The 23,831-nt window shown below is 50.9% G+C and overlaps 1 protein-coding gene and 1 long non-coding RNA gene across 4 annotated transcripts in view; both read right to left on the reverse strand.

The window, feature by feature from the left end:
* GABBR2 (gamma-aminobutyric acid type B receptor subunit 2) overlaps positions 1-1,692 on the reverse strand; it is a 350,606-nt gene extending 348,914 nt beyond the window's left edge. Inside the window, exon 1 of the mRNA XM_043566839.1 lies at positions 1,357-1,692. Coding sequence (XP_043422774.1) covers positions 1,357-1,677 — 321 coding nt within the window. The 5' untranslated portion in view covers positions 1,678-1,692. The remainder of the gene's footprint in view (positions 1-1,356) is intronic.
* A 5,193-nt stretch (positions 1,693-6,885) lies between these two features.
* On the reverse strand, positions 6,886-15,452 carry LOC122474493. Of its 3 annotated transcripts, XR_006294917.1 has the most exons (3): positions 14,758-15,452; positions 14,384-14,490; positions 12,500-13,554 (listed from the first exon to the last, which is right to left on the reverse strand). It is a non-coding gene; the product is annotated as an uncharacterized LOC122474493 (long non-coding RNA). The 3 variants fall into 3 exon arrangements; XR_006294916.1 differs by lacking the exon at positions 12,500-13,554 and adding an exon at positions 6,886-8,314 and having other exon boundaries at positions 14,384-15,452; XR_006294915.1 differs by having other exon boundaries at positions 14,384-15,452.
* Between the last annotated feature and the right edge of the window lie 8,379 nt (positions 15,453-23,831).

Raw genomic sequence — 23,831 nt, forward strand, 5'->3', positions numbered from 1 at the left:
CAGAGCAGGCTGGTTCATCAGTGAAGGTGGGGGGAGGCGGGGAATAAGATGCAATCCAGATTTCTGCTCTTTCTCAGGGGACCAAAAAAAAAGGGGGGGGGGGGTCAGACAGGAAAGCAGCGGAGCCTAGACTGCAGGGTCAGCGCGGCAGTGTGAACCTCCTCTCTAAAGGTTCTGCACCTGGGCTGGAGCAGAAGCTCCCGGGGAGCTCCGGGAAGCCAGGGTCAAGCTCAGCTCCCGGCCAGGCTTTCTCGGCGCGGTGTTGAAGGCGCCAACAGAGCGCACTGCACAGGAAATCACTGCCCCCTTCAGGCCGCGTCTCACGGTGGCGGGAGCGTAGGGGCTCCCTCAGTCCGGAAAAACTCGCAAACCCGACCTCGCGAGGCGGGCGATCACTCCTCCAGGACCCCTCCGCGCACGCCGGCAGCCTTGCAGATGGTGAAGGTCCGCGCTGGGCTTCAGCCAGAACCCGAGCTGCGGGCGTGAGGAGGGGGCTTGGGATGCGAAGCTCTGGGCTCTGCGGCTCCCCTCGGAGGAGGCCGGGAGGGCCAGCCCGCTGCCGCGCTCCAAGTCCGTGCTTCAAGTCTGCGCCGGGAGAAACTGCGCCTGCAGTCGCAGAGCCAACAGCAGCGGCGCCGCCGGACACCCCCGCTCGTCCGCAGCGAGACCTGCTCAGGGCACTCTCTGAGCAACTAAACCGAGGGGGAGTCTCCCCATTAAGCCGCTCCGGCTGCAGGCAGCGCCGGGCACATTCAGGCAGCAGCCTTCCAGAACCAGCGGCCCCACACCTGCCCGCGCGGTGCGGGCTCCGAGCCGCCAGCGCGCACCACGCGCCCAGCCCTCCTGCGCGCTCTGGCCCTTCGGGTCCCGGGGCCCTCCAGACCTCAAAGCGCGGCCGGGCTCTCCTGGGGGCCCGCGAGCAGGACTCGGCCTCTCTGGCCCCGGGTGGCCCAGTTTGCGGTCAATGCGCCTCTTCCTCCCACCCGGCAGTCCACATCCCCACCAACGGGACCTAGACAGGCAACCCCTGCAGGCCTTTTAGAGGGTCCAGTCCCCACGTTCGACACTCCTTCTCTGGTCAAAGGAAACCCCAGTCTTCTACCCACCTCCCCCACACCAACACACACATAGACAAAATCCCAGAGGAGAGAGAGGCTCAGCAAATCTTGGTACCAGCTGTGCCAGCCAAGCCCAGAAGGACTCCGGGGTGAGCACTGAGCACCAGCCCGCGGTGCCCTCGGCAGGCACGGGTGGCTCAATCGGGGCTCTGCCCAAGGGCCAAAGCTTCCTTCGGTTCCGCACTCCCTCACCCACCGCCCCCTACATCCCCGACGGCGCGGGCTGCCGGACACTCACCTCGGTGTCGTAGAGCCGCAGGTCGAGGAAGTAGGGGCGCAGGAGCGACTCGTTGCGGATCTGCTCTATGGCCAGTTCCACGGCGGGAAGCACGCCGCGCCCGATGCTGCCCTTGGCCACCTCCTTGGTGAGCGGCATGAGGCCCATGATGGAGAGCGGCGGGCTGCTGGGCGGCGGCCGGGGGGCACCCCGCGCCCAGCCCCAGGCCCCGGGCGCTAGCGGCAGCAGCAGCGGCAGCAGCAGGAGCAGCAGCAGGCGCGCGGGCGGCGGCGGCGGCGGCGGCGGCGGCCCGGGCTGCCCGGAGCTCCGCGGGGAAGCCATGCCGCGCCGCGGGCTGCGGGCGCCGGCTCACTCGGCCCGCATGGCCTGGCCCGGCCCGCCGCCCCGCGCCAAGCTCTTCCCGCGGCGCCCGCGCAATGGCGCCGGTCCCGGCCCCGGCCCCGGCTCCGGCTTGGGCTCCGGCTCCTGCTCGGCTCAGAACGGCCGCGGCGGCGGCGGCAGCGGCGGCGCCCGTGACGGATCAATCACGCCGGGAAGGGGTGGGAGCGAGCGGAGTGCGGGAGGCGGGGAGCGAGAGAGCAAACGCGGAGAGGGGGGCCGGCGTCTTCGCGCGCGCCTCTCTCCGGCGCGGCCACCGCGAACCAGGCCGCCTCCGCCCGCCCCCGTGCGCGCTCTGAGCCGCTCTCCCGCCGGGAGCCGCTCCGCGGCAGCCCCTGGAGCCTGGCCGGGGGAGGGCGGGAGGCAGGAAACGCGGGAGGCGAAGGCGAAGCTGCTCCGCGGCGGCTCGGGCCGCCTCCGGGGACGGGGACGGGCCGTGCGCGCCGGGGGAGGGGGAGGCGCCGGCGCAGGGGCGGCCGCGGGGAGGGCCGCCTTTCCTGCACACGCACACACGCGCCCCCGGCCCTCCGCCGCGCGGGCGGCCGATGTCCGCGCACCGCGGGGGACCCGGGCGCCCGGGCCACGGGGGTTGGGGGAACGTGGACTGCGTGCTGGTACGCGCAGTGGCCGCCGCCGCTCCGCCGAGCGCTTCCTGCACGGTGGTTTGGGACTGCTGCTCGGAGGTCTGACTGGGAAGGTCTGGGCTGACTGCGCGCCACGGAGGCGTCCTAGAGGCACCTGAAGCCTTATGCTCTTCTGTTCCGCGCGGGTGTCTGGGGAGGCCCTAACCGAGCCCGAAGGGGCGGCCAAAGATGCCACCGGCGCTCGAACATCCCTTGGTGCTAAGGTATCCGGCGCTTATGGCCTTGACTGAGAGTCCCCCACTTTCCCCACCAGACTGAGAAGCCGTCCCCTGCCAACCTCAGAAGAGACTAGGGTCCACACCTTGCGGGTGCTACCGCCCCCTCCAGGCATTTGACCTCCCCGCGTCCCCACTCCCAAAGGGCTCCGCCCAGCAACATCCCTCCGGGTGGGATCACCGCCCAGAGCAGATCCGTGCTCCCCTCGACTTGGCCCTCTGGGCTGGGTTGCCCTGGCTAACCTTACGCAAAGAAGTCCTGTGATCTGACCTAGCCCCTCCATGCTTGAAGAATAGGAATCGTAGGTCATTAAAATATAAAATCCCAAGGGGTGATTAATGAGGGGAGACAGTAGGACATCAAATGAGAAAACATCCTTGTGCTCGAACCAGCCATTGTGGACCATATCGACGACCTTGTAACAAGGTTGGCAGTTTAACCTTCACTGAACATTTCCTACATGCCTTATAATGTAATCCTCACAACAGCTCAATGAACTAAGTACTGTATTTATATCATCCTCACTTTACAGGTGAATACACCGAGGCTCAGAGAGGTTCCAGCTTGTCCAAGTACACAGAGCTACCAAGGTAGGACCGGACCCCAGAGCAGGAGCTCTGTGCATAGTGCAGTGGGAACCAGGAGAGGGAACAACTTCCCCTATGGGAGGGGCGCTGCCCTGACTTTTGATTGTTCTGAACCTCCGTTCTCTTAGGTATGTGGTGAAGGAGTTGAACCAGATGATGTCCACAGCCTTGCTCTTCTGGAGTGAGGTAGGGACAGCCCTGAATCACAGGCTAAATTATCAGGAAGTATGAGGACAGAGAGGAGAGGCTGAGCCCAACTCCTCGAGAGTACCCTGGACAGCTCTGGGGAACCCAGGCCAAGTTCTCTCTGTCCCAACTCCTCTTCCTAGACTTCTGCAGACACCACTCCTGAGCTGCACATAGCTGGAGGGTTTGCGTGGGCAGAGTTCACCAGGGCATCTCCACGAACAAAACCAAAAACGGTCCAGATGACTGGTAATCTTGCTTAGCTGGTGTCTCACTTGACATGACAGATATCCTCCTGGTCATAGTTTCCAGGCATCTGCCCTTCCTCAACTTCTCAGTTCAGGTCTCTGAAGGAGCATTTTCCTGTTTTCCCTTAGTCATTTGTGTTTTCCTTGTAAGCCATGCCAATATGGATTATCCACTGACACCTACATCTGGGAATAAGTTGAAAGCTGGGATAACTTTGCTTGACATTTACTAAGTGGTTGAAGGCCCTGCCCAGCAACCTGCCTTTCAGCCCCCTCTGTCTCCACTTATGGGGTGACCTGGCCCCAAGACATGTGGCTGGGACCAGCCCTGACCTGAAGATCACCAGCTTCAACTCTCGTCGGCCTGGCTCCAGGCCAGGTTCTGATCTCATGCTTACTTTTAATGCCTGGGCATCCCTCTGGTTCCCAGATCCTACCCTGGCCTGTGTTTCAGTTTGGATAACTGGATTCCTGGCATGCTTCCTAGGTCTGAGTTTCTGCCTCGGTCACCAGCCTCGAGTCAATATCCCCCTACAGCTGGAGTCCAGCCTCTTGCTTTATAATAATCATTCATTCCTTCAACAAATGGTTTACAGCATCTACTATGTGCTGGGCAGTGTCCTAGGAGCTGAGGAGGCAAGAATATACAAGCCAAACTAAAATCCCCGCTGTCATAAAATTTACATTCTAGTGGAGAGAGAGAGAGAGAAATAATAAACAGAAATAGTAAGGAGACATCTTAGCATGTCAGCTTGTGAAAAGTGCTTTGGAGAACAAATAAAGCAGGAAAGAGGGTTGAAACTGACAGAGTGGGGCTACAATTTGAAATAGGGGGTCACAGAAGGACATACTGAGGTGACTCTTCAGCAAAGACCTCAAAGAGGTAAGTAAGCAAGACATGCAAAGAGTGTTCCAGGTGGAGGAACAGCAAGGCCAGAGGCTCTGAGACAGGAGTGTGCCTGGCATGTTCAAGGAACAGTCAGGAAGCTGGTGTGTCTGGAGCAGAGTGAGCAAAGGGAAAAGTGGCAGTACCCAAGGTCAAGACAGGCCGGGATCAGGTAGGACCGATTGCACCTGATGAACTGGGGAACCACTGAGGGTATTGAGTGGAACAGTGACACGATCCGATGTATTTGAACAGGATCAATCTGGCTGCAGAGTGAAGAATCATTGACAAGCGAGGGAAGGTGAAAAAGGTGGAAGCAGGGAGATCAGCTAGGAGGCTGATAATAAGCCACATATAGGGGCAGGAACCAGGGTGCAAACAGAAGCCGTTAGGTTAATGTTCTTCTCATTATAGTCTTAAAATTTTTTAATGTTTATTCATTTTTGAGAGAGACAGAGCATGAGCGGGGGAGGGGCAGAGAGAGAGGGAGACACAGAATTGGAAGCAGGTTCCAGGCTCCGAGCTGTCAGCAGAGCCTGATGCGGGGCTCAAACCCACAAACAGTGAGATCATGACCTGAGCCAAAGTCGGACGCTCAACCGACTGAGCCACCCAGGTGCCCTTGTTCTTCTCATTATTAATGGAATAATATGCATCAGCAGATGCCAAGTCCTAGGATTGTGGGAAACACTGATTTACAGGCTCATCTACCTTACAAGGGACTCAGTAAAGACTTAAGAAAGCGTCAGCCCAGGTCTGTATGGCTTAAATTCTCATCTTAGCAATACTTTCTCCCACGCCCTCTCCCTACACACAAGAACCAGAAGCCAGTCTTCAAACCCTGGCTTCGAGGCTGGGGCTGCTTTGAAAGATGATGCCCATTCTCTTTCAGAGGATGTTGGGGGCGCCAGGGTCCATCTGGCTGTCTTTGAGCAGGATCCCGACCCTGGGAGGATAACCAGGCTTCCCCCTGCTGTCTGTCCTTTTTCCAGGCAGGGCTGGACACCCCTTGCCACGCTGGTGCCAGCGGCAGGGATCTGCCATGTGGCAGCTGTCTCCTCCCAGGGACTGGCTCCAGTTTCCAACACCCTGTTCCCAATCGATCCCATCATCCATGTCTGCCTCTGCTCTTGCTCCAACAGCAGGGAGTTCTTCTTGTACTTTTTTCTTCAAACAAAACCAAAAACCCCCCAAAACCATAAGCCATCTTACAAACCTCTCTCATGTATTTCTTCTCTTTCCCCCACGTATTTCCTATTCGTGTTTACATTGAAGTGCTTCTGTCAACCAAGTAGCTCAGCTGGTTTTTTGTTTAAATACATTGTTTGTTTTCAGTTCTTTTTTTTAATGGATAAGTTATGAATGATGGCTCCAAAAAAGATTAGCTGAATGAATCTAAGTCGCTTTTCTCTTCTCACAAGGCATGTTTTTTAAACTGTAAAATTGGGTTTCAGGCATCAAATGTGGTCTGGTGACACAGTTCGAGTAATAATAATAGCTGCCATTTATTAAACACCTACCTACTCTGTGCCAGACACCTTGGTATGCATCATCTTAATCTTCACAACTGTCTGAAAAATAGGTGTTAGGATCCCAGTTTCACCAATTACAAGACTGAAGTCCAGATGGATTAAATACCATGCTTAATGATACTTGGCAGAGACAGTGACAGAGCCCAAACCCGGTCTGTCTGACCCCAAACTCCTGCACATTTCTCTACTCCACATGCCTCTCCTTGAAGATGCCCTTCTATGACTGAGAAGTTAATAGTCTTAAAGAACTAAAGAACGCCCCTGAGGCTCAACACCAGAAAAATGTAAAATGACTTGGCCAGGGTCCCTCACCAAAACAGAGATGAAGCTGGCCCTCCTCCTGAGGTGTCCGGGGAGAGCATCTGGCCTGGGGAGAGTCTATGACTAAACCCTTCCGGAGTTGAGGCCGAACCTGGGGTCGACCAGAAGAGCCCGGAGCCACTCCTTCCACCGTGTTCTTTGTCGGTTTGATGACAGAGGAAGGACGGACATAGCGGCTTGTTCCATATCGGCTGGACAAGCCCCGAGCAGACGTAGGCAGGCAGTTTAGTCATAACTGAGCATCTCCAAAAGGACACAGACTGGCGAGGGGGCCAAAAGCCCCCCTCATTTACAGGTTTCACAAACAATAAGATCCTTTACAAAGGGGGTTATCAATGAACAAGAGGTACAGTTTAGGAACAGAACCTTGGCCAGACGGGAAAGTTTCTGGTCTAACCACTCATCAAACTTTAGGAAGCAGGTAGTCCTGGGCTCAAAGTCTGGCTCACCAGTCATTAGTGGTGCAACTTTGGGGGAGTCGCTCACTCTCCTGACCTTCAGTTTCCTTGTCTGTGAAGTGAGAATAAACAATTCCTCTTTCACAGCAAGTTTATTGTGAAGATTAAATAATTACAACAGCGAATGTACTTCGAGTACTCACGTGTGCCAGGCGCTGTTCTGAGCACTTTTCATATCATTAACTCCCTTAGTAAGATAATGCATACGTGCATGTAAGGTACTTAGCACAGTACCTAGCTCTTGTTAGGCATGCAACTAGTAACAATTATAGTAATAATACCAGCAGATCAGTGGCAAGATCAATGCTTCCTGAGGCTCCCATGCCGTTATTCGGTCGATGGCGGTTGTGTGCTCCACCAAAGTCAGCCTTGCTGTGGCATTCACTCTGGATCCCAGTCTGCTGCTGGAGTCTCTCCCTCATCCATGGTGTCCTTCACCAAAGACAGCTCACAAGTAATGCCGCGTACCACCCCCAACCAAGTCACCTCTTCCTCAGAGGGATGTCCCCAGGTTCCTCAACTTTCCCTGGCCACTAGTCTGCTCATGGTTTTCTTCGAGTGATGTCAGAACTGACCACAAGCCCTCCATATGGACCAAGAAGCACACAGAATAACAGGAGCATCCCTCTGTGTTCAGGCCTCTGGGCTGCTGTCCTTGCAGTCTGGGGCCACCCGCATTTTGCCGGCAGCCACATCACACTGTGGTCCTCTAAGAGCCCCAGGTTTGCTCTCTGTGGACTTGTTGTTATGCTGTTTCAGATGAACAGCAAGCCAGATCTCCCTGAGCCTGCTGACCAGCAGTTTCACGCAGGGGCCTGTGAACAGGGCCAAAACATTTCACTCGTGATTATGTCCCCATGTTCCAGACTGTTAAGGGCATCCACATTAGTAGCCACGATTACAGGTGAGTGTGGCTGGGCTGGTTGGTGGTGAACCCACATCCACGCCTAGGGACCATCCATCCCTCTCTTCTCTGTGTGATCACACAGCATTTGTAAAACCAGGACTTCTAGAAAGCCACTGAGGGTCAACACCCAAATTCCATGTTGCTGACCTCACCCTTTTAGCCTCTCAGGACTCCCAGACTCGGTTGTGTCCCCCGCTCTCTGCACTCCCTTTCACTCATCTCCCAAAGGATGCTTAGTTGCTCTGCCCGGATCCCATCCACAGTTTCCCGCCCTGCCCTCACAGGCACTCCATGGGCTCACTGAATGCATCTAGGTGCTCCCTGAAATTCTCCTCATCTCTCCTTTCCCTTGTAATTCTGCTCGCCCCACTATTTCTGTTTGCTGGTCATTCTCCACCAATACGTCTGGTGTGCCTCTGTCATAGGCCCAGAGGTGAGAAAGTTCTTCATTCCTTTCTTCATCTGCTCATACCCGCTCCAAGTGCACTGCGGGAAGCCTCTTGAGTGGACTGTGACTCATTCTGGCATTGGGTGGCTGCGTGTTCCTGCAGGCTCCTCCGATCTAGACCTCTACTTCCAGTTTCTGTGTCCCGAACTGGGGGGTGGGGAGAGGGGGGTTAATTGTATCAAACCACAACATACAGGCAGAAAGTGCACAAATCTTAATTCACAGGTCAGTCAGTTTTCATAAAGTGAACACGCCCATATAAACAGCACCAAAAACCAGAACATGACCAGCACCCAGAAGCCCCCGTTGGGTCCCTGCCAGTCACTATCCTCCCTCAGGGTAACCGGCATCCTGACTGCTAACCCTGTAGATTGGTCTGGGCTTTTCTTGGTCTTGGTACAAAATGGAATCACTGCCTGTGTCCTCTTTTGTGTCTGGCTTCTCTCACTCAACGTTGCGTTTGTGAGATTTATCCATATTGTTGTGTGTGATTGTGGGTCTTTTATTCTCATGGCCTTGTGGCCTTAGCCCTTCACAATCTGACTCGATCACGTGGATCCGTGTGGGGCCCCTTGGTTTTGTCTCCACCCGCCCCCAGCTGGGCCGGTTGCAAGTCTCACCTGTATCCCTACCTCTGGTCTCACCCTTCAACCTACCCTGCATTTACCCTGCCAGACAAACCTCTCCGACACTTGGCTCCAATCATGTCCTCACAGCTCAAAACATTCTATGGCTCCCTGTCATCTATGGGGCACTAACTCCCAAGACTGGGGTTATAGGCCACTGACAATCTGGCTTCAGTGGTCCCAGCTTCGCACCCGCTCTATCTCCCCATGCCTTCTAACTACTCAGGACGTATTAGCAGGTCCATAATCATGCCTGCCCTTTTCTGCCTCCGTAACTTTTGCTTGTGCTATTCCTTCAACCTGAATGTTCTTCCCACTCTTCCTCCCATTGGTGAAATCCTTCACGACTGAGATCAGATGTCACGTCCCTGTGATGCCTCCTCTAGTCACCCAGCAGAAGTAATTGCTACCTTCTCCCAGCTCCCATGGTGAGGCTTGGCTCATGCTGAGAGGTATCACTTATCACTTCTTTAAAAGTTAATTACCACATTTCACCCATTCTGAGACCCACATTTGTATTTGTCTCTAGCATCAGGATGCACCTTGCCATTGATGGCATCTTATAATTGGCAGTATTTTTTCCTTTCTCAGTGATACATAAAATAATGGTGTCTTAGATTCGATGAAATACAGTTTTTCATTTTTTTATCTCAGCACATTCTAGAAAGAGTCTCTGACACCACACTGTGTCATATAGTTAGTCTACCTCTCTGAGTCCTCTTCCACATGTGAGACCATAGGCACACACAAGCACACAATCTGGGTTTGTTGAATGAATAGGTGTGCATTTTTCATTATTACCTGAACGCCTTCTACATGTGTTTCTACAATGGGGAGAGGGGGTGCCGTGGGGAAGTCCCCTCCATGTGGCTCTTCATGAGGTTCGCCACAAAGGGCAGAGGATTACCCTTTCCTTCCAGGGTACGGAGGGCCAGGTGACAGTGGGGGAGTCTCACTTCCCTGGGGCTGGCACAGCTTGGAGGGGGAAGGCTACATATGATTAATTTAATGCCAAATCCTTAATCAGCAAAGCAAGCTTCAATTATGACATCCTTCCTATCGGGTAAATATGATTTGCTTTTCAAGGATCTTATTTATGGCCTGGTTTTCAGGAGCGCGCTGAGACAGGAAGCTGTACATCCTATCCTGCCAATCTTGCTCCAAGCTTTAAATAACAACAGTGAGCCTTTTCATTTGCCTTTTCCTAACAAAATCAGTTACTCCCTCTGCCCTATCCCCCAGTCCAGCTCTATAGTATATTAAATAGGAAAGGACACAGGTAGGCCGGCATCTGACTTTAGTGATATTTCGGTTACTCTTTGCCCTTTCCTTAACATTCTAGCTGTTCAAATTCCATAGCTGATTTTAGTAAACTCCAGCATGTTCTATCATTTTTCACGTGCTTCTAAAATTTGGAAATACAGTGTACGTCATCAGATGCTTTGGGATGATCGACTCGCTGTGATTAATGGTACCGTATCTTCCTGGTATTACAGCATCTTGCACAAGGAAGTATAAGATCTTCTGACTCCAGATGGACCTGTGCCTATGTTTGAAAGACTGGTTTGGGGGATGCCTGGGTGGCTCAGTCAGTTAAGCATCTGACTTGGGCCCAGGTCATTATCTCACAGTTCATGAGTTCAAGCCCCACATCGCGCTCTCTGCCATCAGCAAAGAGCCTGCTTCGGATCCTGTCCCCCTCTCTCTCTGCCCCTCCCTCACTCACACTCTCTCTCTCAAAAATAAATAAACACTTAAAATAAATAAATAAAAGACTAGTTTGGAAGGAACTCTGCGCCTAGGTTCATCAGGGATCCTGAACAGGCTAACAGCTTTATAGGATTTGCTCCAGTTTTAGATCAGCTTGATGAAGAATTCACTATATGTATCAGGTGTTGCTTTCTGTTGGATGGTTTTCTTGGGTATTTCAAGGGCATGGAGATTGCCAGGCCGATGAGCATGATAAAGTTCAATTGCATGGCCATCTGGACTTCCTTTGGGGAGTTTTTTTGATTGATATCTTTATTTTGTCAGGATCTTGGAAAGCACTTAATTCTTTTATACGATGTTCATTATCTTTTAGCAAATTAGATGCCTCTGGGAATTTTCTAAATTCCATCTTCTCCTTTAAAAGATGGATACAATCAGTTGCAATGTGAAAGAAACAAATAAAAAGTTTCTTGCTGTCAAGAGCAGTGACCTCTGGCTAATAGGACCGAGAGACAGAAGTAATGGAAGGGGAAAAAGAGATTTATTTTTCACCTTCTATCCTTCTGTACTGTTTGATTTTTTTTTTGTTTACTATGAGCATATATTTCTTTTATTAAAGAAAAAAAAGCTTCCTGTACCACTTTGCTGTTTTATTATTGCTTTTGGTTCTATTTTTCTCCCTCTTATATTTTCATTTTGAGACGTTCAGCTAGAGGATGACTCAGTTCATTAAAAAAAATCCCAACAACAAAACAACAAAAAGATTGAAGAAAAACCCCACTACATTTGGTTTCTACTGTCTACTATCACTTTTCCTCTTCAATTTTCTTTGTATTTATGCTTTGATTTTTTTCAATATTAGGGTTAATCTTATATTAGAAACAAAGTAAAACCCTTCAGTCTCTAAAACATAAACTTATCTGGGGAGAGTTAGGGACCCTGTGGAGAATCTGGGGATCCCCTTGGCAGAGGAAAGCACAGACACACAGCTTCAGTGTTTGTACCCCCAGAATATCTCTTCAATACAATCTAGGGCACAATGTCCTTTCTATATATTATCTCATTAATTGGTCTCATTAATAATTCTGTAAGGCATTCTTATGCCCATTTTACAGAAGATAAAATGGAGTCGTAGGCTGAATGTCAAGCGAGCACAGAAGTGACAAACTTTGGGGCTATAAATCTGGATTTAAGAGGCCAACCTGTCTTTTCTAGCACACCATAGTTTAAGGTTAAGTGAACTGTTGATTTTCTAGCTTCTCCTATTGTTTCTGTTCCCTTTGTTAAAAGTGGATACCTGATGCCTCATTGCTTGTTTCTTTTAGCAAGATCCCCCGTGGCTTGCATGTTCTTCTATCTTATGCTGGTATGAGTCTCCAAGGGAGTCAGTTTGATTTATTGTCACCTTGGAGGTCCTCAAGAAACACCCCAGAAGGGTCATAGGACCTGGAGTTCAATGTTTCTCACTTCAGCACCCCTGTCGCGTAATGACGCAGACCCTAAGAGCAAGGAAGGGAGGTGGGGTGCAGGGAAGAGAAACAGAGGGAACCCAAGAAGGAGACATGGGGACTGCATTTTGTTCCCAGTGTGCTGGCACTTGGGAAGCTCCTTGGCCTCAGCTTCCTTCTTTTAAAATAGCGTGAATGATGATCATGGGTAATTTTAACAACTCCAAGAGCGTGCTGGGCTTTTACCAGGGGCTGCGCTCTGAGTTTGGCACTTTATAACTAGAAAAGGGCAGTGCTGGGATTCTAAGCCGGGTCTGAAAGCCTCCAGGGCCCTCTACCCTATTACCCTATGCTCTACTACCCCCACTATGATACCCCAACAGGTCCATTCTCCTGAAATGGCTGGCAGGAAGATCAAAGGCACGGGAAAGGAGAAATGCCACGCCCCTCCAAATATCTTTTCTCTCTTTTTGTGAAAATTATTTCTTGCCAAAGTCTACATTTTTAATGTTCACGAAAATGATATTATGATCAATAAAAAATTAATGTTCTGTGTCTATTCTTAGGCATTTATTTGTCTCCCAATCCACAATGATAACATGAACTGACTTTGGAAGAAATATCGCTCATTTGGGGGGCATTTCCTCCCTACCTCACGTAACCAGAGTGTTACTAGGGCTTGCTGCTGTTACAGTATCTCTGTATACATGTGTTTGGGGGATTTAGCCAAGACAGAGCAGGACCAGTGTCCCTCATTGTGGAGATCTGATCAGCTTCCGTACTGGCCGCTTCCGGTCCCGACAGGCCAACCATCCCAGCTCTGTACTGCTGTGCACACGATACCCTCCGCCTGGAAAGCTTTTCCCTCTAACTCTAAACCACGTCCAGTTTTCAGAGCCCACATTAAATTCCACCTCCTCCATGAAGTCTTCCCTGGTCACTCCTCCAAGGAGACAAGCCCTCTCCCTTCGGAGCGCTCAGCCCCTGTCTCCCACCGAGCACGTCCAACCTCCTCGCACCATCACTGCCAGTGCTCAAGACCCCTTGCCTACCAGGCCGCAGCTGTCTTTCTCTGCCTCCTCTTCAGCCCCACCCAGGGCCTGGCAGGTAGTAGGTCCTCGGAGGGCGTCTGTTGAATTGCACTGATGATGCCCAAGACTCATCTTCACTTTTTCCTGCTCGGCTCTCAGAATCCTCCTGGTCAGATTCATTGTCACTCCTTCTGGCCCTCCGTGTACCCTGTTCTCATTTTGTCCCCTCACTATTCACTTGACACTGCATGTTTTGGTAATCCATTGCTGCCATCACAAACCACTCCAAGATTCTGTGGCTTAAAATAGCAACCGTTTTGCTTATGACTATTATCTGAGCTGGGCTCAGCTGGGCAGTTCTGCTGGTCTTGCTGGTTGGTCACTCATGTGGCTGCATTCAGTTGGCAGGTTGGCCGTAGGCTGGGCTCAGCTGGGGACGCTGGCACATTTGGGATTCTCTGTCTTTCCAGTTAGTCTTGGAGACTCTCCCTTTCCACATGGCCTCTGTGCACAGTCTCTCCATGAGGCTTCCCCAGGAGGGTAGCCAGTTTTTTATGTGTCAGCTCAGGACTCTGAGAGGAAAAAGCAGAAACCCCAGGCTCTCTTATGGTTTAGGCCCAGAACAGGGACAATGTCACCTCCATCACATTTCATGGGGCAGCAAGTCACAGACCTAGCCCAGACTCAAGGGGAGAGGACTTCAAACCATCATAGACACCGAGAGACCTAGTTCACTGGGGCCACCTACCCGTCGGTGTTCCCTGCCACCACTGCACACATCAGGGCTGTTTGACCTGTTTGACTCTGTGCCTGTCCTGTTCCCATGAGTGCAGCCCTGGAGGGCAGGGGCTGTGTCCCCAGGGCCTGCACAGTGCCTGGCACAGAGTGAAGAACTTAGTAGAACTTAGAAATTCCCCAAACGGGGTCAGGAAACCTGGGCTCTGGATGAGTTGCCACAGCAAGACCGTGGGTATCCCTGACCCTCTCCAGACCTCAGTTTCCCCATCTATACCAAGAGAGGTTAAACAGATCTTTAAGATCTTTTGAGTGCAGCTGACATTCCGTAATTCCAATGGGCACGGTACTGGCCATGGGCCACATGTCACATCTGGCTGTTCCCTGGACAGGCCGTTTTTAGGCCTCTGCTCTTCACACGTTATGCTTTCTGCCTGGACAATCATATTCTTTTCCCGCTCATCTTTTCAAGGCATAATGTACATTTTTAACCTCATTTGCAGAAGTTGAGTTAACGACTTCCTCGGCTCAAGACACATTCATCATTCATTCATTCCATGCAACGCCCTTCTGCTTTGTTTTCTGCTTCATCCTTGGTCCCCATTCCTCCCCCACCCCCCAACATGGTCACCCCTTCAATGTGCTTACACGTCACATGTTACCTACCCTTGTACAATATCCGTCCCTCTGGCAATGGGTGGCCACGCCCCCTCCACCTCTCCGTTTTCACAAACACTGTAGACAGACATTCTCAGACATCTCTCCTTGTGCACCTGCAGGGGAGTGGCTCTAAAGTGCATACCTAGGATTTGGGACTGCGCGGATCCTGGGATGTGAATCAGTCTAACCAGGCAACAGAATCAGCTTGAGTGTTTAAAACACAGGGACTTGCATGCAGGGAATTGGTTACTTGGAGAATGGAAAGGCTGAGAAGCTACATGGGGACAGTGAAGCAGCCAGAAATTAGCAACAGTGGAGAAGTGCTACAGGAGGACCAGAGAGGGGAGGGGTTATCTGGTAAATCTGGAGTCATAACTCACCAGTCCTGGTCCCTTGGAAGGAGGCACAGCTGCTGCTTGGAGATGCCACCTGCGGCTGAAGAGAGGACGAGAGATACCCTGGTTTCTCCCTTCTGTTCTCCAACTTCCTGTCAGTGCCTCTTAGTGGAGCCAGCTGACAAGGAACCTGGAAAACACCGCCTGCAGGGACCAGAGCCACTCAATACAGAGCAACGCAGCAGCAGAGGACAAGGAACACGTATCTCAGGGCACACAGCCTGGGGCTGGCTCCGCAGTGGGCACATACCCAATGTCACGAAAACCTGCCAGACTGCTCTCCAGATGGCTGTGCCGCTTCACACAGCCCACATCCTTAACAACACTTAGCATTATCCAACTTTCTCATTTTTTAAATTGATGGGTAAGAAATTGAATCTTGCTGTTGTAGTTTGGGTTTTTCTCAATGACCGGTGAGGTTGAGCATCTCTGCATATATTTATACGAGTTTCTGCTTCTGTGAAATGGCTTCTTCCTGGTTTGCAAATAGTTCCTGTATAAATCTAGCTCTTAGCCCCTTGTGAGCCCCTTGTCAGATTTAGGCATTGAAAACATCTCTTCCCTCTGTATCAGCTTTGTGACCTTCATTTAAAAAGAAATCTTTAACCTGGGTGGCTCAGTCAGTTAAGCATCTAACTCTTGGCTTCAGCTCACGTCATAATCTCACGGTTTGTGAGTTCGAGCCCCACGTTCGGCTCTGTGCTGACAGTGTGGAGTCTGCTTGGGATTCTCTCTCTCTCTGCCCTTCTCCCATTCATTCTATCTCTCTCTTAAAAATAAACAAATGAACTTAAAAGAAATTTTTAAAGAAATCTTTAGGGGCGCATGGGTGGCTCAGTTGGTTAAGCGTCCAGCTTCAGCTCAGGTCATGATCTTTCAGTTTGTGAGTTTGAGCCCCACGTTGGGCTCTGTGCTGACAGGTCAGAGCTTGGAGCCTGCTTCAGATTCTGTGTCTCCCTCTCTCTCTCTGCACCCCACCCCCCACTCCGGTTGTGCTCTGTCCTCCCACCCCTCTCAAAAATAAACATTAAAAACAATTTTTAATGAAAAGAATCTTCAGTTTTGATGTAGTTAAACCTACAATTTGCCAGTGCTATCACCGTGGGTGGGTCATGTCCCCTGGCTGTGCTGTGCTGTAATTCTCTAAGTGTGCAACTGCAGAGAGAGGGCAAGAAGCTTGGTCTTTTCTCCAGGTTCCCTCCATGGCCCAGTTTTGAGCTATTGTCTCACGGAGATGTTCTCTGCTCTGTTCCCAGGCTGCGTATTCATCGCTAAAGAAACCTTTGTTTTCTGGGTGTCAGCTTCCCAGAGAACATACTAGACATTGTCTTCACAAACAACACCACAGTTGCAAATAGCAAGGCAGAATATGAAGGAAAGACACATGCAACAAAATTGGTTTCCAAACCAGGCCCCTGTCAGGAAACTGTAAGGAAAGGAAGTAAATAGAAAATTGAAAGTTGGCATTTCTCAGTTCTCACTTTTCTCAGGTGCCGTGTCTCGAGGAAATACATGCATCTCAAGTTCATTTCCATCCCCCTCATTTCATCAAAGTATTCAGAAAGCTGTACATGGTTGCGAGGAGACAGAAGGAGCTTTGGATACATGTTGGACAGACCCCACTCCAGCATGTGGCCACTCTGAGGTTTCCCGTAAGTCACCCCACTGCTTTGAGCTCAGTTTCCCCCAACGTGGAAATGACATTTACCATGGATACCTGTCCAAAGAAGCTTTAGAGAGTGGAAATGAAGTGTTTGCATGTTTTGTAGATCTTTCTTTAGTAATAGGGTTTTTTTTAAGTTTATTTATTTATTTTGAGAGAGATAGTGCACAGGAGGGACAAAGACACAGGAGAGAAAGAGAGAAAGAGAGAAAGAGAGAAAGAGAGAAAGAGAGAGAGAGAGAGAGAGAGAGAGAGAGAGAGAGAGAGAGAGAGAATCCCAAGCAGGCTCTGCGCTGCCAGTACAGAGCTTGATGTGGGACTCGAACTCATGAATGAATCAGGAGATCATGGCCTGAGCTGAAATCAAGAGTCAGATGCTTAACCGACTGAGCCATCCAGGTGCCCCTGCAATTATAGATTTTTAAAGCACCTACTGTGTGCTAGGCACTAAGGTTTCTTTTTTTCATTTAATTTTCCCAGCCATCACAGGAAGAGAAATTTAGTACCCCCATCTTACAGATGGCAAGGCTGAGAGTCAGGGGTGCAGAGAGGTTAAGTCAGTTCCCAGGCTTAAACAACTAGGATCGCTATAACCTTGCCTTTAGTTGGACTGGAAACTGTCGGAGGAGGTTACTGAGGGGACGTGACCGCTGGTTGACCTGGGAGCTGGACCCCAACACGAGAGGCTCCCCGTCCCTCCCCTGTCCTTGCACTGCGGGTTCCTCTTGCCTTTCCTGCTCCCAGGGGCTGCCCCAAGGACATGGCCTTGGGAGAGCAAGGTGGTGTTAAGACCATCTGGATGTATACATGACTTAACCCAGTTAAGGCCTTTGAATAAACTTTTAAGAGGTGGTGGGTGGGTGTGGAGATCTACTCATCTTGCGGCGTCCAAGACAAGCCTCTTATGTAAGTTCTCTTGCTTATCAAACCTGCCACCTACCCATCTGGAGGGGCCTGCCTCTTCCTCTTCCTTCCTTCCTCTCCCTGCCCTCCACATACAGGGCCCATTTCAGATCACACCTGGGAAGCTGCCAAAGAGCCTGCAAAACAACAGAAACATGGAACTGTCTGGGATGGGGGCTTTGGCTCTTCCATCAGACATTTCTCAAGTTCTTTCAGGCCAAAAAGTTAACTCCTGGGAAATATGAAAGAGCCACAGTCCCCCTCTTCCTGCCCTGGGAACCCAAACGCAGATGGTGCAGCCCAGAGCTTCCCTCCCCTCCCCTGGCTCAGGCACTCTTGTAGCCCTGGCAGCCCCAGGGATCCCCTGCTGAGACTTGGGGGCTCCCTTGAGATGGCAGTGAGGTGGTTCCTATGGCTCCGAGCAAGCGGGAAAAGGGTGGGAAGACTTCGCCTACCCCAAGGGACAGAAGGTGAGTGACAGCCCTTAGGAGTGCAGCTTCTCATTAATACAGCGGGATCCAGAAAAACCAAGGCCATCCCCGGGAGTGAGGTTTTTCCCTCAGGCCTGTGGGGCCAGAAGATGTCCCAGGTCCCCAGGCCCTGCTCCACTGCCGGGAGATGATGCTACCTGTGACCTGGTGGGCCGACACAGGACAGAGGGGCTTGAGGGAAGAACCTGGGGGTCTGAGGGTGAGGCAGGGTGACTTGGGGTAAACACAGCCATAGGCATGCTCTGTGTCATTGCTACCTCTGGGTGTCACCTGCCAGCTTAGGCTAAGGGTCCTGGGGCTATGACTGGGGACAGTGGTCTCCGATGTCCCTCGCTCCTTGAGGCTGGATAGCAACTATTTCCAGCCAAGCCCCATTCATGGGAAATTCCCAGGACCCAGCCAGCAAGGAGCTGAAGGGCCAATGCTGATGCTTCTCAACTTGGGTCCATGCCAACTGTTGAACAAAGTATCAGGCTGGCTCTAGGAGCAGTGGGTCTTCTTTCCTTTCTTAAAAAGTGATTAGCAAGTCACAGAATGTCAGAGCTGGAAGGGACCTCAGAGGTGGTCACGTGGGATCTGCCTCACGGTGCACCCGGGAAAACAGGCTCAGAGAAAGCCAGTCTACACAGCAGCAGCCACCCTGGGTACATTTCCAGCAGAGAATGATTCTCAGCTCAAATGATTCCTGGCGCAAGTCCCCCCTCCCCGCCATGAAAAAAAACCTTCATCCCCAGACCTCTGCTGAATTTGGAGCCGCCAACAAAAGCTGGGTAGTCCTCTAGATTTTGAAAACTCAAAAGCATCACCCTCTTGTTTTTAAAATTTCACCCTGATTCACTTGGGCTCATGTGGTCTACAAAAATCTTGTTGTTCCCAACAAAGAAACAATGGCTTCCTGAGTCGAATCCCTGGGAGGTGCAGGACTCAAGAAACGCTCTGCTTCTCATCTTGCAGAGCCCATGGGGAACCAGAGAAATCCCCAGTCTCATGTTTCCCAGGGAGCAACATGACAATGCTGGAGCAAATACCAAAGGAAGCAGCGATTGGCGAAGAGGAAAAAATGCTGACTTTATCATTGAGACACTTAGATGCAAGTTTCAGTTTTGTCACTGATTTGCTGTGTGACCTTGGGCAGGCACCATCCCATTCTGGGCCTGTTTTATCTCTCATAATTTGGAGGGGAGGTGAGATCCTCTCTAAGAACCCTTCCAGGGTCAGCTCTGCCTGGGGTTCCAGCCCCCCCCCCCCCCCCCCGCCACTGCTGTCATCTCCAGCCTTCCCTCCGTGCTTGCAAAGCCTAGGAGGGGTGGGAAAGCATCTCCCAGCATCTTTTCTTTCCGTTTAAGTTCAGATTTACTAAGTGACTTTTCCACATTTTTTCTTTTTTTTTTTGGAAGTGACAGCTAATGGATAAGGAGTTCCTTAGGTGCTTTGTCTGGATCTGACCAGGGAAATCAGCATAAAGACAGTATCTAGATTGCTCCGGGCTGACATTACTGCTACAGGATGATGTTAATTCTGCTGTTTACAGAAATAAGTCCAGTGTGAGTCGAGGCTTTTTGGTGTTTAAAACCAGATGGTATTTCCTGCCTTGATCAGCCTCGGAGCTTTGGTTCCCATGACAACCCCTAAGTTCCACCTACTGCAACTTCCCCGTTCTCCAAGCTGCTTCCTCTTCCACCATTGTGCCAGGGTCCCTGGAGAATAAAGCCAGTAAGCGGCATGTGCATAGCACTTTACAGTTTACAACACACTCCAGTACTTATGGTCTCGTTTACTCCTCACCAGGGCCTTGCCAGACAGCATTTGCTTTTCTCTCCATTTTACAGACAGGAAAACCAAGGCCTCAGAGATGAGCTCATCTGTCTTCTCAGCCCACAGACGTGTCAGCAGGACTCAAACCCAGGCTTTATGGCTTTGAAACTCATGCGGGGTCTGCTTCGCCAGGATGGATATGAATGCCCTGGCCTGCAGACTTTCTACTTGCTTAGGGTTTCTAAGGGGTGAATCCTATACCTATATTGGGTCGAGATCAAGTTGTGGCATCTCTAGGCAAGTTAACTTCTCTGTGCCTCATTTTCCTCATCTGTGAAATGGGGTAGTAATAATGATACTTCCGGATGGCTGAGGGGATTCAATTAGTATGTGTGTAAAAGCACAATCAGGGGTGCCTGGGTGGCTCAGTCGGTTGAGCAACCGACTTCAGCTCAGGTCATGATCTCACGGTTTGTGAGTTCGAGCCCCACATCGGGCTCTGGGCTGACAGCTCAGAGCCTGGAGCCTGCTTTGGATTCTGTGTCTTCCTCTCTCTCTGCCCCTCCCCCACTCATGCTCTCTCAGAAATAAACATTAAATTTTTTTTTTTAAAAAAAGCACAATCAGCGCTTACTGGATTCAGTAGGTGTGAGAAGCCTGGGTCCTACTCTAAACATCATGTGACCTTGGGCAGATCATTTTGCTTGTTGGAGCTAGTTTCCCTCTCTGTGTAAAAGATGACAGCGTCTCAGCGTTCATGCAGATGTTGTGCATGAAATTAATGCATGGAAGGGTACTTGGAGAGTGCCCTCTCTCACACTACAGCATGTGCACACATCCCCTGGGGGGCCTTGTGAAGATCAGGTTTGGGCTCACTAATGTGGGGCACACCTGAATTTCTCACCAGCATCCAAAGGATGTCAAGCCTACTGGTCCAAGGACCAGACTTTGAGTAGCAAGGCTGTAGCTTCCAAGAAAACACCATCCAAGTGTTACTACCAGTCAACCATACAGACAGCCATGGCCATAGGCCTCCAGTTATAAGCCCCAAAACTCAGGAAGTTTGGGAGCCCATCTGGAGAGTTTTCCAAGGTGGGAGATTTCCATCAGGAGAAGGACTCCCCAGGCCCCCCAGGCCCAGGGCTCTGTATCCTGGAACCCCCCAGAGCTCTGGTGAAAGCTATACCCGATCTTAGGGCTCTCAATAGAGGATGTAAAAATGTAAATGTGTCACATCTTGCACATCAGAATATACTCATTGATAATGACTTATGCAGTTCTTTAAAAAGAAAAATAAACTTAAATTAAAAAAGGCAAGGTGACCTAGGAATGCTAAGTGATCCATGTACAAGCACACGGTAGAACATGGATCAAAGTAGAGCTATTACACAGGTCTAAAGAACACAGTCTGCACCTTGTGCTTTTGTGTCCAATTCTTTGTTCTGTATTCTTCCTTATGTAATTGCAGATTGTAAACTCAATTATGTGCACTAAGTTCACTGCTTGGCAATAAACAAATGTTTTCCATTCATGCCTGCAATTCATTTGGTTGGGTGCATCCCAGGCCCTTGTTGCAGGTCCCTAAGCCAGCTCCTCTGACAGCTAGCCGCTCAGGGTACGTTCATGTGGCAGGAGCACAATATTCCCCGCACTGTGGCTGCTGCAAGGCTCCCTGCACCCTGACCCCCAAGGAACAGAGAGAAAGATGAACACTTACAAGTGGCTGCTGCCCCTTGAACACTCACCCTGTACCAGGCACTGTGCTGAGCACTTGACTTGGAACAGCTCAGTTAATCCTCACAGTGCCCTGAGAGCCAGGATTTTTATCACCCCTCGTGGATCATAAACTCTGCGAAGGTGGCGACTTTGCTTTGGCCCCCTCAGTGCATCCCCGGTGCCTGTGACGGTGTTCCATCAGTGTCTGCCGAGGGAGCGTGTCAGCTCTCATTCCAACAAGGAGGAAACAGAGCTTTGCTTACCTAAGACTCCCACCACCCACACTACCCCCCCCATCCCCCACCCCAGCCTGTGGCCCCAGCTGCCCTGGGGGGGCATTCTCTCAGAGGATTCTGACTCAGGTTCTTAATCACTGTCCCTTGTGAGAAGTTACTAAAATCAGTTTGCCCTGAGGTCACCTCACAGATGAAGCCAACCTACAGAAGCGGCAGTGACAGTGCTGACATCCTTCTTCGTGGCTGAGGTTCCCCTCCACGCACACAAGGCCTCCCCCATTTATAAAGTCCCTGCTCGCAGTCTGGGAGCAGACTCTGAATGGAGATTAGCCTGTGGCGTGTGGTTTAGGGGCTGTCTTGGGAGGACCCCTGGTGGCAGGGCAGGGGCATGTGGGACTGGGCAGAGGGAGGTTGGGGCACAGGGCTGGTGGGTGCTGCAGTGGGATAAGTGGGAGCTCACGGGCCTGGGTCCCTCGGAGGCATCAACTCAACAGCTGAAGAAGTCCTTCATCCAGTGGGTGTCCATGCCAACGCAGAAGGGCTTCTGAAAACACCCATCTGCGACTCAAAGGGAGTGTTTCTGATTGTGAGGAAAGTAGAGACAATTATTCAACTGAAAGAGCTGTGAGCACGTGAAGCAGAGAAGCTCTGAGACCCTTGGGGAAAAGAAATGAGAGCCGGAGAGGGGCAAGCAGCCTGGAGCACATGAGGTGACCTGGCGCCTGGAGAAGGTCCCCGCCTTCCAAAGGGGCTTGCTTCCCTAGAGCCAGGACGAGGGACAGGGGTGGCCCGCCTCATTCATGAGGGTTTTCTGTAATAGGCTCTGGAGACACTGGCCAGAGACCCTCCACCCATCTCTACCCTCTGATGAAGGGGACAGAAAACTGGGTGTACCTGTGCACATGGGAGTGTCGAAGACCCCAGGGTGGTCACGGACCTTTCACACTGATGACAAGGTGGAGATGAGCAGACTGACAGGAGAGGGATGGAAAACCAGCCAGGTGATGAGCTCCCCTCTTCTTTCTCCTTTTTTTTTTATTAAAAATTATGATAAAATAGATACAAAAATAGATAAAAACTTAACCACTCTAACCATTTTAAAGTACCCAACTTAGTGGCATTAAATACATCCACAATTTACAACCATATCATTTAGTTCCAGAACTTTTTCATCACCCCCAAAGGAAAGCCCCTACCCATTAAGCAGTTACTCCACATTTCCTCGGCCCCCCCAAACTCCGGTCATCTCTACGTATTTGCCTATTCTGGACACTTCATACTAATGGAATCACAGAGTATGTAGTCTCTTGTGTCTGGCTTCTTTCACCTGGCGTAATGTTTTCAAGGTTTGTCTGTGTCACAGCAGGTGTATTTCATTCCTCTTTATGGCTGAATAATACTCCATTGTGTGGCTACACCACATTTTGTTTACCCCTTCATCTCTTGATGGCCATCTGGATTGTTTCCACCTTCGATTATTGTGAATAGTGCTCTGAATATTTGCATACACGTTTTTGGGGTTTTTTTTGAATACCTATTTTCAATTCTTTGGGGTCTCTAGTTGGGAGTGGAATTGCTGTGTTACATGGTAATTCTAGATTTAATTTATTGATGAGACACTCCCCTTTTTATAGATTTTCATAGAATCAGAGGGCAGGAAGGGACTGCAAAAATGACCTAAAATGATTTTTCTCAGACTTTTGGATTCACACATCAGTAAAACTAAAACTACCATCACCACCACCCCTTCTCCCCAAGAAGGAGGGACTTGCATCGTGGTCAACCCTATAAAATGCATATATTTAGTGTCAGGTAACTCACTGCCTTATATACCCGCTTGTCTCCCCTCATCTCCACCTTTGGGTCATTGGGGAACCAATTGCTGGGTCCCATCCTCATCCAAAGTCTGAATTCCCCTCTCTAGCTGCCCTGGTATGGGCTTGCCCAGCCTTGGGGGAAGGAAGCTCCCTCTCCCAGGTAGCTCGGGTTCCTGGATGCTCTTCCTCAGGGAAAGCTGGCTCCACTCCCATGGTCTCCCTAGTATCTTTGCTCCATCCTCTGGGGCCTCACAGACCTTGGCCTCACTCCACCCACTTCAGGACTGGAACCCACACCACCTTCTGCTTCCTATATGTTCTACAGGGCTGAGCATGCCAACATGAGATACTGATACCAAAGGAGGTGGAGATGAGGCAGTCCCTGGACTTGTAAGAATTCTTAGAAACAAAGAGAATCTCCAAGGTATTTATAGTATTTCATGAGCACACCCACAAAAAAAATTGTGAACAAGCCATA

Source organism: Prionailurus bengalensis, chromosome D4 (genome assembly GCF_016509475.1).
Source record: "Prionailurus bengalensis isolate Pbe53 chromosome D4, Fcat_Pben_1.1_paternal_pri, whole genome shotgun sequence".
Lineage (NCBI taxonomy): Eukaryota > Metazoa > Chordata > Mammalia > Carnivora > Felidae > Prionailurus > Prionailurus bengalensis.